Source organism: Ochotona princeps, chromosome 19 (genome assembly GCF_030435755.1).
Source record: "Ochotona princeps isolate mOchPri1 chromosome 19, mOchPri1.hap1, whole genome shotgun sequence".
NCBI lineage: Eukaryota > Metazoa > Chordata > Mammalia > Lagomorpha > Ochotonidae > Ochotona > Ochotona princeps.
This window is the reverse complement of record NC_080850.1, coordinates 28,883,056-28,899,151: the sequence shown is the minus strand read 5'-3', so window position 1 is coordinate 28,899,151 and position 16,096 is coordinate 28,883,056. Positions and strand designations below refer to the sequence as shown.

The 16,096-nt window shown below is 45.0% G+C and overlaps 1 protein-coding gene across 6 annotated transcripts in view; it reads left to right on the top strand.

Moving 5' to 3' along the window:
* ARHGAP26 (Rho GTPase activating protein 26) overlaps positions 1–16,096 on the top strand; it is a 412,073-nt gene that overhangs the window by 24,858 nt on the left and 371,119 nt on the right. The window contains exon 1 of one of the 6 annotated variants that reach the window (XM_058677830.1): positions 15,593–15,748. The exons of the other annotated variants lie outside the window; for them this stretch is intronic. Within the exon in view, the coding sequence (XP_058533813.1) occupies positions 15,742–15,748 (7 nt within the window). The 5' untranslated portion in view covers positions 15,593–15,741. Of the gene's footprint in view, positions 1–15,592; positions 15,749–16,096 lie in introns of those variants that run through there. 6 annotated transcript variants of the gene reach the window in all.

Genomic DNA, 16,096 nt, shown 5'->3' with positions numbered 1-16,096 from the left:
TTGTGTTGTTGAGTGCATGGTGTTCCTTGTGCGTTTTGAGAGCCCTTCTGAACCACTTGACTAGATGTTTCAGGAGCAGCTCCAAGTACTGATGCCCTCAAGCAGTAGCACTTGGTTGTTCTCTTGAGATTTTATTTGACCTTAGAGATTATATCCTGGTTGGACAAGGTGTGATTGCTGTTATTTGATGATGGTCCAGTCAAGCTTTGGGATAACTCCAGCAAGAGTCAGAACTATGAGTTGATTGATGCTGTCACCCACTTCCATTGTTTCCTTTCTTTTTTCTCTCTCTCTTCAAAGATTTTATTTATTTTTATTGGAAAGTCAAATTTACAGAGAGAAGGAGAGACAAAGATCTGATGGTTCACTCCCCAAGTAGCTGCAGTGGCCAGAACTGAGCTGATCTGAAGCCAGGAGCTTCTTCCAGACTCCTGTGCAGGTGCAGGGTCCCAAGGCTTTGGGCCATCTTCTGCTTTCCTGGGCCACAAGTAGGGAGCCAGATAGGAAGTGGAGCAGCTGGGACACAAACTGGCACTTCTGTGGGATCCTTGTGCATGCAAGGTGAGGATTTAGCTGGGTCCAATCTTCCTGTTCACCAGGGTCATTCAGGGCTTTTCCTCTACCTTTTTCTTTTCTTTTCTTCTGAAATTTTTCTTTGAAAGGCAGAGGCAAGGATTTCATTACCTGCCACCCTGGTCCCAAATGGCTGTAACAGCCGGGGCTGGGCAAAGCTGAAGCTAGGAGCCTGGAGCTTCATCTGAGTCTCTAACATGGGTGTCAGGGGCTTAAGCACTTGGGGTATCCTCTGCTGTTTTCCCTAGTGCATTAGCAGGGAGCTGGACTGGAAGTGAAATATCTGGGACCCAAACTGACTTTCACATGGGATGCCTGAGTTGCAGGTAGTTGCACAGTCTGTTAGGCCATAACACTTGACTCTGAGAATGTGTTATTTGTAAATCTGCTATAAGTAGCAAGATGCAGGAAGCCGGGGTCTACCTGCCTGGGTCAGTTAAAATTCTACAGGCTGTTTGCTTTTTTAATCTCCACATATTGAAGCAAAGGGCTGACAGTTGTCTTAAATGAACAGGGTAATTTGCTGATGTAAATGAAGCTGCTTTAAAAGGAGAGCTTTTGACTCTTACAGTATATACTCACTTCACTCCCCCCCCCCCACCTGTTAAAGGTGTTATGTTTTGACATCTTTTTAGTTAGAGTAGCATAGGTGAGAAAGTGTACTTACTAAGCCTCAGTCAGTTGTGAAGGACTAACTTTTCATTTTCTCTTCCAGGATTTTAAAGAATGTTGCTTCCACTCTTGTTCATGTTTCAGGCCTCTGTAAGTCGTTTACTGACTGTGTTTCTGTACTGCAGCACATCCCTTGTTCTCCCAGTGGATACCACCCAGACATGGTTTCCCTGAAAAATTTGTCTCAGACCTCATACGGACTCTTACAGGGTTGACTGTCAGTTCATTTCCAAATGTGCGTGATTGGAATTTAGCCAGCAAAACACAGTGTTCCTCATACGACCTTTTAGCTTCCCAGCTTGTGAAGGAGGCCTTAAGCGGTCGAGTCTGCCTCTGTCTTTCTCCGACTCAGGTCTCTTGTGACTTTTGTGGAACACCACCATTCTTGGACATTTAGTGTAGCAGTGGGCGGGGAGAGCACCAACAGCGTCGCCTCTGTCTTGGCACTCACAGATGCCCTGTTTTGTGACGTCTAAGCCCCAGAGACTTACTGACCCACATTCTTTTCCTCCTTCTCCAGGGTCCTGACCACTCAGAGATCCAGGAACACACTTAATTCTAAAAGGCCTTACCAAATGCAGGCTGCTTTGTCCCCCAGCCTTCTGAGTCTTTGGAAATTGGCTCATGACCTAGAGACAGAGGGCCTGTGGCTTTGCTCTGTGAGCAGCTTTCCTGGAGCACAGGTTGGGAGGAGCAGTGGCAGAGGACTCAGGAAACCCCCCAGGCCTGAAACACGAGCTGTCCTCTGTACCAGACCTTCTACTCTGCTCATTTGCAGTGTCTTATCCCCAACAAGCTGTTTCTGAAAACAATTTGAATCTGTTGCAGGACATATTCCGTTGGTGATGCTTATTGGCAGCAGAGAGGTTGCAGGGATTTTGCCAGTGTGGGAGAGACAGAAAGCAATGTGCTGTGTTCTAGCGGCTTTGTACAGTGGCAGGGACTCACCCTAGCCCTAGAGTAGTAGGGCTGCAGACCGGATGTGTGGCCTGACCCGGAGGTCAAACATTCCTGCCTCTGAATGTCCGCTGGAATGACCAGGCTGAGACTGGTTGCCAAGCAACCGTGGAAATAACAGAAGCAGGATAACTCGCCCACTGATTGTTATAGCCCTTTTGCTTTTTTGCTTTGTTTTCTTTTCCCTTAGAGGTTTGGGGGTGAGAAGTGGGCAGTGGTTTGGGGTGGGAGGAGATAAAGGCTATTAATTTGAAGTACTGATTGTGAGAGTCGTGGTTCTTAGTCTTCTGGTTCCAGCTCTGGGAAAATACTTGGTGTTAATAAGGGGCTCTGACATCTCCTTGGGAGCCCCATGTTTTTTGGATACAGGGGGAGTATCCAATGACCTCCTTCCATTGTAGTATGGATGCTGAGCATTGGTTAGGAACGTGACTGACAGCCAAGTCTTTTACTATACCCTGCTCTGTCACTTTGAGTAGGCACATTTGTGCATGTGGTGCTTCCATTCTAGCTACTCCAAACAGGACAGGGCATTTTGACTGGGGAGATGGAAAGGAACCAACAACGAGAATTTCTTGAGCTATCTGGCTAGAAAGGCTAGAAACTTTTTGACTTTGAACCTGCTCTGGATCTCCTACCTCAAAGGATGGCTGCAGGACCCAGACTCCTTGCGGTTTGTACCTCTGCGTTCTTCTGGGCTGGTGTCATTCTCAGGTAGCTTCTTCCCTCATCTTGGCAAGATGACTTGAAGCTGAGTTTGAGTGGAAGCCCTAAGCATGGTTTTCATTGGCAGCTTGTAACATCACGTGCTACATCCCTGAAACTTACCTGGCTTGAACCCAGAGCAGAATCAAAAGCACATAAAATGAATATGCTTATACCCCTCACTCCCCTAGAATATTAGGATGCTATAAAGATGGAAGTTGGGGGTATAGTGCCAAGGTGGGGAATTGGCCAAGACAACTGCATTTCACCATGCTGGGCTGGGGTGTTGGACAAAGTCATGGAGGAAAAAGAGAGGACTGCCTCCTAGATAGATAACAGATCTTATCCGCAATGGGATAAACTGATTTGGGCTATCAGGCTGTGATTTAACAAAATAGCCTAGAAAGTTTAGATTTGAAAAGGGAGAAATAAGAGATTGTTTTAAAGTATTTGGCATCACTGGGACTGGGCACACTGAGTTGCCTCAGGATGGTATTTAGGAGCTAAGATCCTAGAAAATGGGAGATAAGGTTACCGGGGAGATGAAAGAGAGGAAGAGGACCGCCTCTGCTGGGCCATGGAGTTCTGTCACCTGCTGGCAGGTGGGGTGAGAGTATGAGAGTCAGTTCTCCATCTTCCAGAGCCTGTTTCTCCCTGTGATGATGTTGACAGTCTGGAAAACAAAACACTGTCAATGGAGCTAGCTTTAAACCTGCTTGTGGCTGGTATTGTGAATTGGTAGGCTTTTCTATGAAGGGTCAGATAGAAAACACTGTAGGCTTTGTGTACCTCATAGGCTCCCCATCATATGTTGTTTTGTTTTTGTGTTTATGGTTTTTCAGTGATGCACAGACTATTCTTAGCTCATAGATCATACAGAAACAGACCAGAGATGAAGATTTTGGAATTGGGTGGACCTGGTTTTAGTCCTCTGTGTGTTGCTGGTTTGTTGTGTGGGTGTTCTAGCCTCTGACACTCATTTACCTATGTTTTGTCATCTGTGTAGTGAGTCGGCTGAAAGCAACCTACCTTACAAAGTTGTTGTAGGTTTGCTCAGAAAGCACTGGCCTCTTGGAATTATCTTTCTGACCTTTAACCAGTGCCCAGCCTCGTCTGAAAAGGAAGGCCAGACCAAGTTTTAACAGTCTTTGTCATTTCCATCCTTCTTCCTCTTTTGATACTCTCTTTTTCTGTCATCTGAGCAAGTCTTCATCAGGTTTGGGGACTTGGTGCCAATCTCGGTTTCATTTCTGGTGCCGTCAGGAAGTGACCCAAATTTTAATCCATATTTGGCAGTAACTGAAAGAAATTGGCTTGGTTCATTATCAAAATGTAGAGTATGTACTTGTTTTGCTTCCAGCTTGAAATTCCCTCCTTACCCACTTTTTCGTTGCATTCCGCTTTATCTGGCTATCAAGACCTCTTATTAAAGCCAGAAGGAGAATTCTCTGTTTCATTTTAGTTAAGAATTATGAGTTTTTGTTTGTTGAAAGTAGTGAATCGGTGTCAGCAAGTTTGCAAAAGGCTACATTTCTCCTTAGAATCTGTTATCTACCACTTTATACAGGTGTGTGATGCTGGAATGGGTGGAAAGCGTGTACCTCTCACATCTTCAGTGTCCTGCAAGCACCTTCTCTTTTTGCTTTACATGTCACAACTAACATTGTAATACAGTGGGTTAAGTCACCACCTGCAAACCCAGCATCCCATATGAGCATAGGTTAGAGTCCCATTTGCTTTACTTCTGATCAAATTCCCTGTTAATGTGCCTGGGAAGGCAGCAGCAAATTTCCAAGTACACGGGACCCTGTTACCCTATGGTCCCTGCTTCCTATATGGAAGACCAGAATGGAGTTCCTTGTTCCTGGCTTTCGTTTGGCTCAGACATGGCTGTTGTGACAATTTGGATACTGAACCAGTGGGAGGAAGATCTCATTCTCTCTCTCCATCACTCTGACATTCAGATAAATAAATCTTTTCAAAAAAAGGTCTTCAGTGCCATGTTCTCAGTAAAGTCTGTCTTTATAACCCTACTTTGTATCACTATTCTGCTTTAAATATTTTTGGTGGCACTTATCTCCTCCTAACATACTATGTGATTTCCTCTGTTATGATGATGATTATCATGATGTTGTTGTTGTTCTTTTTATAGCTTGGTCTCTTTGTCCTTATCAGAATGGAAACTCCATAAAGGCAAAGGTGTTTGTTGCCCATCTGTGTATTACCAGTGCTTAGAGTGGCATCTGATGCATAGATAATAACTGAATGAATGCATGTGTTGGCTTTTGTATCAGAATATTTACAATATCCAGGAGTCATGAGCTTTGGATTTCAGTATTGGTTTTGTCATAAATTATCTCTCTTTGAGCAAATAATTTAATCTCTGAGGATAGTTTAATAGTTTAATAATTTAATCTCTTATCTTTAAAATATGGGATTAGAATAAATGATTGCTGAAGTTCCTAATGGATCTATAGTTCCATGATAGCAATTTCTGGTTATAAGAGCAATGTACTGTTCATAAAATCCCACAGATATTCCGAGTCTTTGGAGTCTGCAGGGGTCACCTTCTGCCTTCACTGAGGCAGCTCACAGGGGGCAAGGCGTGATTACTCTCAGGACCATTTCCACTCACGTTTCTTAGGGTAAAGTCCAGACATCCTGATTGGGCTTTCTGGATCTGTGGTCCTGGTCTGTGCAGGCACCTTTGGCCTCACCTTGTTTGTCAATCTGTGCTCTGTGCTCCATTCCTTTGGAACCTGCTTTGGTTTGTCCTTGGATGATGGGTTTGTCAGTGGCAGTCCTCTGCACTTTTCTGTTCCTTTCACCTGGTATACCTGCGAACTTTCCACCCTAACCCCTGTGTTTGCTCATGTATAATGTGTGGATGAACACACATGGCCATGGATTTGGGGGCTGGGTTTGGCAACAGGATTCCTATGTCCACTGGAAAGCTTACTGGATAAAGTGTTGAGTCAGGAGTTGGGACTGGTTTGTGCTGTTAGCATCTGTGCTTTGCATTTGATTGTGTAAACTTTGGGGGCTACAGTGATACTGGGAAGCTACTGTAAGTTGAGTAGCAGAGTGACACAATCAAAGCTTTATGAACTACATAGTCCTTGAAAACATTATTTTCATAATCTCTAGAGCATCCTTGGGGGATAAATGCTAGGGTTCATGTTTTGAGGATGGGGAAAAGCTGGGACACCTAATGATTAAAGGACTTACTTTAGGCGTCACAGAAATGTAAGGATGGAGCCAACAGTGTTTTCATAATTAGGTAGAAGTGTGGATCTGCAGCAGTGAGCTGAATAGTTATGTTTACTGTTGAGAGTCACCACAAAGATATCTTATTTATGGATGCTTCTGGAAGCTGTGACAGAGGCCTTGGATTTTGTACAGGCAATAAGTATTGCTTTTGGGGATGGACAAAAGATGTGTCCTTGTCTGCTCAACCTGCTTGGTTGCTTATATTTCGTAGAACATCTGGCTGCAGACTTTCCCTCCTGGGTGGTTAGAGAGTGAATTCTCTCGAAGCAGTCCTCATCTGTGATTCTTTTTTTCTTAAAGCTTAGGGCAGCTATTTGCATTTTGCAGCTCTGTTACAGAGTCTGTTTGTAGTCATGTTAGAAGATGAAGATGCTGTCAGTGTGGTGGGCGATCTCTGACAACTGGGTCCTATTCTGTGTTGGAGCGTCTCAAACTCGAATGTGTGATCAGGTCTTCTGGGGACCTTGTCACAGGGCAGGTTGTGAGATGGGGCTCAAGGTTCTGCATTTCCTGTAAGTTCCAACTGATGACAATGTTACTTGAGCTGCATGAGCTAAGCCAGAGTTTCTTTTCACTTGACCCTTCTTCCGGTCCCTGCTGCCTCCCCCCCTGTCTTCTGTCTTGGTGTCTCAAAGAGTAGTGCCTATTCAGTGGCTGTTGGTGTTTGTCACCAGGACTCATTGATTAGTTTGTGGCTGCCAGTATAGCCAAAATAACTGTTCAAAAGGAAAATGTTCTCTTGTCCCCTTATTGCTTAAAAGGTCTTAGTAGCCTCGCATTGCTCTTGGAACAATATGGTGACCTGCCCCTTTGCCTCTCAGTCTTCTCTTGCATCATCATTGTGATGTCTCTGCTCCCTTTGCTGCTCATGGCCTCCTTCACTGGACCTTGGCACTTGTAGTACCCTTGGATGCAGCACTCCACCATCTGTCTTCACTACACTGACCTCTCATCTAGGACCACTCACACTGCCTTAGAAGCTACCCAGAAATTTACCCTAGTGCCCTTCTGGCATTGGCAGACCTGGAATCAGCAGCAGAGGTGAGGGAGTTTTGTCTGGGATACTCCTGGATAGCGTGCTCTCAAGTTGAGCACATTGATGCATTTTAGGAAGTTGTAGATTGCCCAAGAGCTGCCTTTCAAAAGCCGCTCTGGAAGGATGGTGATGGCGAAAGTGCTTTGTGTGGTGTGTAGGAGGAAGAGGAAGAGTAAAGCATTTCCTCCAGGGACATCTCGAGCTGGGTTCCAAGAGGCGTTTGTTTTTACATACATGCTGGGTGACGGTCATGTGCTGCTCCCCTTCCCCCCAACCTTCTCCTTTTTCTGTCTTGTTTTTTTTTTTTTTTCTGGTGTTTTATAAATGCATAAACTGTATCCTACCTAGAGTGGGCATTTTAGTCTCGTGGTTAAGTTGCTGCAGTAGTACCCGTTTGTTGTAGCTGGCTTTGAGACCCAGCTCCAGCTCCTTCCTCCAGCTTCCACTAATGCAGACCCTGGGAAGTAGTGAGAATGACTCATGTAACTGGGTTCCCATCACACCTGTGGAAGACCTGGATTGGGTTTGCAGCTCCTGGCTTCTGCTTAGCTCAGTCCTAGCTGTTGGAGTTGCTTGGACAGTGAGTCAGTGTGTGGAGTTTTATCTGTCATCTGTCTGTCTTTCTGTCTTTCTCTGTGCTTCTCAAATGAAAAGCAAATCAACTTTTTCTTACAGGAAGCAACAGGACTAGGGATGCTTGGTTGATGGCTGATGGGTCTGCTGGCTGGTATCCTTTCTGCACCATCAAGACCATGCTGGTCTGACATTTGGATGAGTCATGGGATGACAAGCAGCTCTTTGATACCTTCCTGGGTGTGTGAACAACCCTGATGAGTGACACATTGGCTTCCCAAAGGAGTATTTGAGGAGATGGCATGAGTATATTTTGGATCAAATCCAGCAAGCCTCACTAATTTGGCCTCCTTTCCTGTTACTTAATTTTACTATGACTTGGAGTCACAAGTATTTATTCTAATTCCTTCATTGCCTGATTGGTGGAGAATACCATGTAGAATAACAGTTGTGATTTTTGCATGCACAATTTAATGTTCTTTTTCTTTAGGGATTTGATCTTTGTGTCTTGGGTCTTTGAATCTTATTGCGACTAAAATTGTAAGATCCATTTAGATGTTAAGGTCTGTGAGGTTAGGATTCATGGCTGTGTCCTTAGTGGTCTGCATGGTGACTGCACATGACAGCCTGTGCACATGCATGCCTTAATTTCTTTCCTTTCTTTAAAAAAAGATGTATTTATTTATTTATTGGAAAGTGAGATTTACAGAGAGAGAAGATACAGAGAGAAAGATCTGTCTGTTAGTTCACTCCCCAAGTGGCTGCAACAGCTTGGAGCTGAGCTGATCTGAAGCCAGAAACCATGAGCCTCCCCCAGGTCTCCCACATGGGTGCAGGGTTCCAAGCCTTTGGGCCATCCTCCACTGCTTTCCAGGCCACAAGCAGGGAAGCTGGATGAGAAGTGGAGCAGTTGGGATTAGAACCGGTGCCCATATGGGATCCCAGTGCATGCAAGGAGAGGAGTTTGAGCACCATGCTACTGCCCTGGGTCCTGCCTTCATTTCTAATAGGATAGGAAGTTTGCTTTCTGTCTTCCAGCAGTCCTAGTGGCAGATGCTTTGAGGCTGAGACATCTGTGCCAGTGAATTTCTTTCCAGACATATGCAACGAGCTGTGGTGCATGACATGTAATTGGTATCCTGGGTGCTTATTCACCTGCTTGGCTCAGTGGCCTGGTGCAGTGGGATGCATAGTTTTACCTGAGAAGTCTTTATGCATGGCAGTGTATGTAAAGGTGGTGCCTCAGTATCCTTTTGCAGGCCGTGAGAGAGTCATACGTAACTTTCCTTTCTAGCGTGATGATCCAGGGAGCACTGATTACAGAGTAAATAATGATGAGAGCCCCCTCTAGACTAAGTGGCTAAATGAATAAATTTTTCCCAACTTAAGACTTGGGGTGTTGAGTGAGGGAGGCACACAGCTCTTTGACTTCTATTCTGCAGTGACTCACAGGAATAGTATCACTTGCCCTCTCTCCTCTTTTCATCTTACATTAAACTGCTATCTGAAGGCCAAGCACTCTTTAAAAATTTGTTTAATTGGCTTCTGTGCAAAGAAAAGACAAGTCTCCCATTCGTTGATTCACTCCCCCAAATACCTGCTCCACAAGAGATAGCATGGAGTCAGGAACTCAAGTCAGGTCTCTCCCATGGGTGGCAGGGACTAGCCGTCACCTCCTGCCTCCCATGGTCTGCATTAACAGGAAGCTGTAATGGAAGGTGAGCTGCGGCTCAGATCTAGGTGCTCTGATAAGGGATGCAGGTGTTCCAAGCTGTGCCATATGCCCTCCCTCCCTTGCTGCCTCTCTCCTATTTCCACCCTTTGAGCTTTGTTAATTGACCTGCTTATGGTGGTATCTCAGAAATTTTCCAGCTTCCTGTGAACCTTCTTGTGATCCTGGCACCATTGTTCTCAACTGTTAAGATGTCTTCATGCCAATTTTTTAGCGTCAAGCTGGGAGAAAAGCAGGGGCCATGGAAACGATGCCAGATTTCTTTCCTGTTCTAGTCTGAGACAGTGTCCAAAGCTCTACATTGTAAGGTTCTCCAGCCTGCCTGAAGAGGAGCGTAGGGTCACAAACAGGGCTTTGTGCAGGAGGATGTGTTTGTGTGTGTGTATGTTTGTGTACGTGTGTCCCACCAGACAACCACTTTCTGTAGGTGCCATTTCCTGCCTGTGAGGCATCTTTCATTGCATAATGGTGGCTGTGTGGTGGTGTTGGTTAAGGGCACAGAATTGATTGCTCTTTTTTTGGGGGGGTGGAGTGGGGTTGCCTCTTACTGTTTCAGTATTGAAATTCTGATAGGGCACTTTTTTTTTAATCTATTTTATTGTATTGTTGACAATCTTTACATAGTTAATTACAGTTAAAGGAAAAAGAAGAAAAAAAAGAAAAAGGTTCAGGGGGATAGGAAAGTGGGTAATGCTATTATGTCAATATTGTTTCCATCATGTATCTGAGGTAAAGGGGGATATTGAGGGAGAAGCCCCACCCGGTTTCCCGCCCACCCCAAGTCCCGGATGAGGGGCATGCTCTGAGATATGTGCTCAAGTGGTGTTAATAGTTCTCCAGTTACAAATCGCTGCCAGTTTCGCTCGATGAGGTTGTCCACTGATTGATATGGCCCATCATAAAGTCTCCGTTTGCCCCATATTTTGCTGCCAACATATAGCTGAGGTGAATGATTGTCCTGTTCTGTCTTCCGTCTTTTCTTGGTTAGAGTTGTGAGTCCAGCAGTTCGATTGGGGAGATCTCCAAAGATACTTTGAGGTATTCCCAGATTAGTTTCTTGTATGTTCTAGCAAGCACAGGGCCCGGCACAGTCCATCACCCTGATCAGCTGGTGGTTGCAGTTGCTGGGTTGGTTCTGTTTTCGGTCCCGAGTTGCACTGGAACCAATGGGTGTTGCAGTCCAGTCTGGTTCGGCCCTTACATCAACCAGTGGGAGCTGCAGCCTAGTCGGGGCGACCCACAATAACCCCCACCAGGCCTGCCCCCTACCCTGGTTTGCCAGTATGTGCAGCAGAAGACCAGTCTGTCCCCCATCCCATTTGGCTCTGGTACTTGTCAATGGGTATTAAAGCTTAGTTCCATCTAACCAACTCAACCATCCAACCCACACAGATGTTGTAGAGTGCCTCTCTATCTAGCCATCCCAGCCCCCGTCCTAGTTTTCATGCCCTCCCACCTGATAGGGCACTTTTGTGTTGTGTCTTGTGCACAACATACCCAGTTCTTGAGCTGATATCTGTGTCTCCACTGCTGTCACTACACTCATGGCCGATAACTGTTAATGATTTCCCGTGTGGAAGACCTGTAAATCCTGCACATGCTCCCAGTCCATCCCTAAAATCATCTTATGAAGTAGTGATACTACCACTGTTGGTACCCCCTCTGTATTTCGCATGAGAAAAGGCACATGATCCAATGGGAAGATGTAGATGTCCCTTTTTGAGAAAATCCAACCTGAATCAGAAAACCTGAGCATTCATTCTATTGAGAGAAAGCAGTAGGTGCATGGATTGAGTCACAGGTACATTTTCTGCGCTGCCTACTTAGATGTGAGATTCAGTAGAGGTGGTGCTTTTCTTTTCTTTTTTTTCTTTCTTTCGTTTTCTCTTTTTTAGAACTGTTACCAAGGAGATAGATTGCCTTCCAGAGGCAAATCTGATGAAGAATCCCTCCCCCCTTTGGCTACAGTTGTATTTGAAAAATGTCTGCAAATTGAATCGTTTTCCTTGAGAGGTGTAAGAATGAAAATGCTCTGTTCATGCTGGTAAGGTTGGAGAGGCCCACATGCTTTGGGGAGACACTGCATTTCTAGAAAATGAGTAAATCTTGGCTGTTCCTGATCATTTCAAGCTAGCACTTGGTCTGAGGATCTGTGTGAGCATTGGAGTGAGCATGGGTCAGAACCTGGGACCTCACAAGAAGGATGGAGTCTGGACTGACAACCATCAAGAGAACCTCCTGCTGCTTAAATCCTTGGTTGTTCCAGCAGCAGTGAGAGTTGATTGAACAAATCTTTCTTGTTACCTTCTGAGCGAATGAGGCATTTATGCATGGTGAATGCCCAGAGGGTTCCCTTGTTACAATAATGGCTTTGGTTTTATAAGTGGTAGTCCAGGCCATTACTGTTGGTGATGAAGTCATCAGGGATGGTTGAGGTTGATTTGAATCTTCTGTGATTTCTCCAACAGGACTGTACTTGGGTAAGCATTTAACTCTCTGGAATTGACTTTTTTTTTTTTTTTTTAAACAAACGAACAACCCCATCCTTAGTTTTATTGGGAGAAGTCAGTGTGCTTAGATCTGGCAGTAGGTGACTGAGGCGAAAAGTCACAGACATCCTCTGAAGTAGCTGTTGGTGTTTTGTGGTTTGAAGAGTAAAAGTTCCTGTGGTGAGGATGTAGGCACTGTGGAAAAACTTCACAGGCTGTTTTTGAGATATAATGCACATACTAGGGCTTTAGAGATTTGGAATTAGCACAGGGACTCTGAAGTAGACTGTAGACTGAGCCTGGACTTGAATCAGAGACCTTATTTTTGCGTTCAAATTGAAAGGCCCCAAATGGCATTTGCCTGCACCCTCTGTAAGCCTGTCTGCATTCAGGGATGATATTCCAGGGGCCTTTATTATGGGGCCACTTGGGGAATCTAGTGCATGTGATGTGTTTTAATGTACAGCTGGTACAATTGAAGTCGGAGCTTCCAGTGGTGGGTGGGAGCCCTGTAACCCAGGCTCCCACAGAGAGGCTCACAAAATCTGGAACCTTATCTTTCTGGTCCTCATGATGTTTTGGGAATAAGGAATAGTTAATTGATTTGGAAAGATGTTGTCTTATGTTTGGGAAATCAAATATCAATCTATGGCACTGATGAAATCTATGGTTACAGGATAAAATAACAAGACATTCAGTAAAATTTGAGTATCAGATAAGCCTAAGCTTGTCCCCAATTTATTCTTTAGTTGTAACCTAGTTTCTTTGTATTTTTGTTTGTGAGATCTGACAATCCTACTTTCATCCCATGGTTGGCTGTGCTTTGGGATCTCTGGTCTGCCTATATGATCACAACAGAGGAGCTGAAGCGTTTCAGACAGAATGCAAGGATGGGATTTGATTTGCATCTGCCCAAAAGCTCCTGTCCATTGTCGTTGCTAGGAAAAACCTGACTATTCATAAATAGCCTCTTCATCCCTTCAAACAGTGGTTGCATAGCAGCCATATGTTTTTGTTGCGAAATAAGCCAGAAGAAATCTCTCTGGTGGCACTTCCTCCTACTTGATGATACTGTTGAACTGGTTGCGAGGGGTGTTTTGGGCTTGGAATTGTTCAGTACTCCTGCAGCACTGTGTGTCACCCTGAGGGAGGTTGGCAGGCCTCTCACATGACATCGAGGGAAGAGTTCTGAGGCTACTACCGCCCATAGCAAGTGTTGGCTGTGGAGGACTCCAGCCAGGAATATCCATTGTCTGCATGCCATGGGAACGCACAAAGAGGAGGGGTTTCAGGGATAATTTACACCTGTGTGTGTCAGTGATTTGCTGTCATATCCTGAGCAGTTCCTTTGTGACTTGTGTCACCACTGGTAGGTGCTGTCCATGTGTTGGCCTAGTGATCCTTACAGTAGCCCCATGAGCAGGTCCTGTGGTTATCCATACTCCCCAGGGAGACTTCAATTGTTGCATTGCCTGAGGGAGCCTGCAGCCACATGAAGTCTATCTGACTTACAAGTGTAGGGTGACTTGTGACATTTCCGATATGAAACTGTTTTGATTCATAAAAATTGCAGCTTCATATAGTTCAACCTAACCTAAAGAACCAGACTGTACATGTCTATATAAAAATACGTAACTTGCCAGTACATATAACTTGTGAAAGCTGACTGGGACGAAGATGAATGAAGTATATGCACCTAGTTGAGGCTTTCCAGAGAGGCTTCTGGTAAAATTTTTTAATTCATCCTCTTATTCACTCACCCACTCACACTTTGTCTCCGTCACTGAACCCTGAATTCTGCCAAGCATGTTATTAAGCATCATTTTGAACAAATTTTTTAAAGCTTTTTTTTTTTTTTTTTTTTTGTGAAAAATTTCCCTCCTGCTAATTTCTGATCTGTTCTGCTCTTACCCTCCAGCAACCACTCATCTGTCCTATGCTGGCCATTTCTGGGCATCTCCTATAAGTCATGCAATGTATGGTTTTTAGTGTATTATTTTTTTTCATTTAGCATATTTCCCAGGTTCATCCATGTCACAACTAATACCACTGGTTCATTCCTTTTTAAAAAAATGATTTATTTAATATGTAGTTGAAAGGCACAGTGATAATGAGGTTAGAGGACAGAGGGGAGAAAGGAGAGAGGAGGAGATTGGTCTTGCATTTATTGGTTCACTCTGAAAGTGATTACTATGGGCAGGGTTCAACCTGGCTGAAGCCAGGAGCCCAGAATTGTTTCTCGATCTCACATGTGGATGGCAGGGGCCTCGATTCTTGAGCATCTACTGCTTTCTCAGGCATATTGACAGGGAGCTGTGGTGGAAGTGGTGCTCTGATACATGGCGCTTGCATCACAAGTGGCATCTTAACCTGTCACGCCCTTGTTCATTCATTTGCATTGCTGGAGGGCATTTCATTCTCTGCTTCCTCTACATTTGGGTCATTATCATTTTGGATGCTACTGTGTATGTATGTATGTATGATGCTACTGTGAATATCTTGTGGGAATGTTTATGGTATTCTGTGCTTTCATTGCTCCTGGGTAGGTAAATATGAGTGCTGTTGCTGGGTGTATGGTACATTTATATTTGCCTTAAGCAGGTTCTTGACAAGGGAGATTGAACAGTAGGGTTCAGTGGAAGCTCAAAGGAGGATTGAGTTTTGGACCAGTCAACAAGGCATCTGTAACCTGCAGTGGAGTGCCAGGGCCCAGGATAATGAGTGTGACAGATTATTAACTGGGAGAGTTAGCAGGGGAGGGCGGGTTAGCCAGAGGGAGTGTGCTGTCCCTGCCCTCCTGCTTAGTGCCTCTCCTGCGTGTTCAGCTGCTCTCCATGCTGCTGACTCTGGGCACGGGCATTGGAATGTCTTGTTTTACAGCCTTCCAGGGCGATAATCCTCAAAAGGAAGGGAGCAGTGCTGCCTTCCAGCACATCATTTACCACAAGCGGGAAACTAGTACCACAGCTTTCTATGAAAGAATATAGACAGTGTAATGAGTTTTTCAAAAAGCTTTATTTATAAAAACTTTGAACTCTGTGTCTTATTTTGAGAGTGTATTTTTATTGCTGTTTTGAAGTAGGTAAGACTTATTTTAAAAATTTAATGATGTTGGTGCGTTTCTTAATACTTGCACATGGCATAATGAAATACTGGCGTGTGTGTGTGTGTGTGTGTGTGTGTGCTTAGTTTGATTTTGTTGTTGGAGTTTCCCTCCAGAGGTGAGCCACAGGAGGTTTTGGGGAGGCCTCTGTTGGCTTCCATGGGTTTTACTTCCTTCCTCGTTTTTTTTGTATGGTTGTGGGGTGAAATAATGCTGGTGTGAGCTTTGCTATGGTTTGAATGACCCCATGTTGTAAGCTTGTGTTCAAATTTAATTTCCATTATCTGCTGAGAGGGTAAAAAGCTAATACTGAGATATTTGGAGGTGGAGCCTTTGGAAGGTAATTAAGGTTTAATGAGCCATAAGGGTGGGGCCCTCAGCCACCAGAACTATGGCTTTACAAGAGGTGAGAGTTGAACCAGGACATTTTGTCTTGCCATTGATGCCCTGCCCTGCTGTGGGACTCAGAAAGGAGTTTACACCAGCTAGGGTGCCCTTGCCTCATATTCTTATGGCCTTCTCTCTCAGTGTGCACCTCCAAGCTGCCCATGAGCTCAGTAAACCTTTAGTCTTTAGTGATTGCTCAGCCTGGGATCGTCATTTCCAGCCAGCAGACTAAGGCAAGGCCTGAATGAAAGGTGAGTGGAACCGAGAACAGAGAGTTGCAAGCATGCCTTCCCCCACTCCATGGACACCTGTCTGCCTGTTGTTGGGCACAAGTCAACAGTCCCCTGGGGAGGGTGAGCAAGGCAGATCCCAGCTTGGTTTGAGTCCCTCGTGCCTGAGCAGCAGCCAGGTCTGTTCAGGATAAATGGATGTGCTGAGGCTGGGGGTACAGCAGCAGCAGGCATACTATATTAGGACATTTGCACAGAACAGCAGCTCTGTGGAAGGTGCCCTCCATCCTGCTCTGCATGTGAGGGTCGCCTGTTCTCTGGGTCAAGGATGGGGAGCAGGCCACTATCTCTCCGGTTAGTAATGACAAT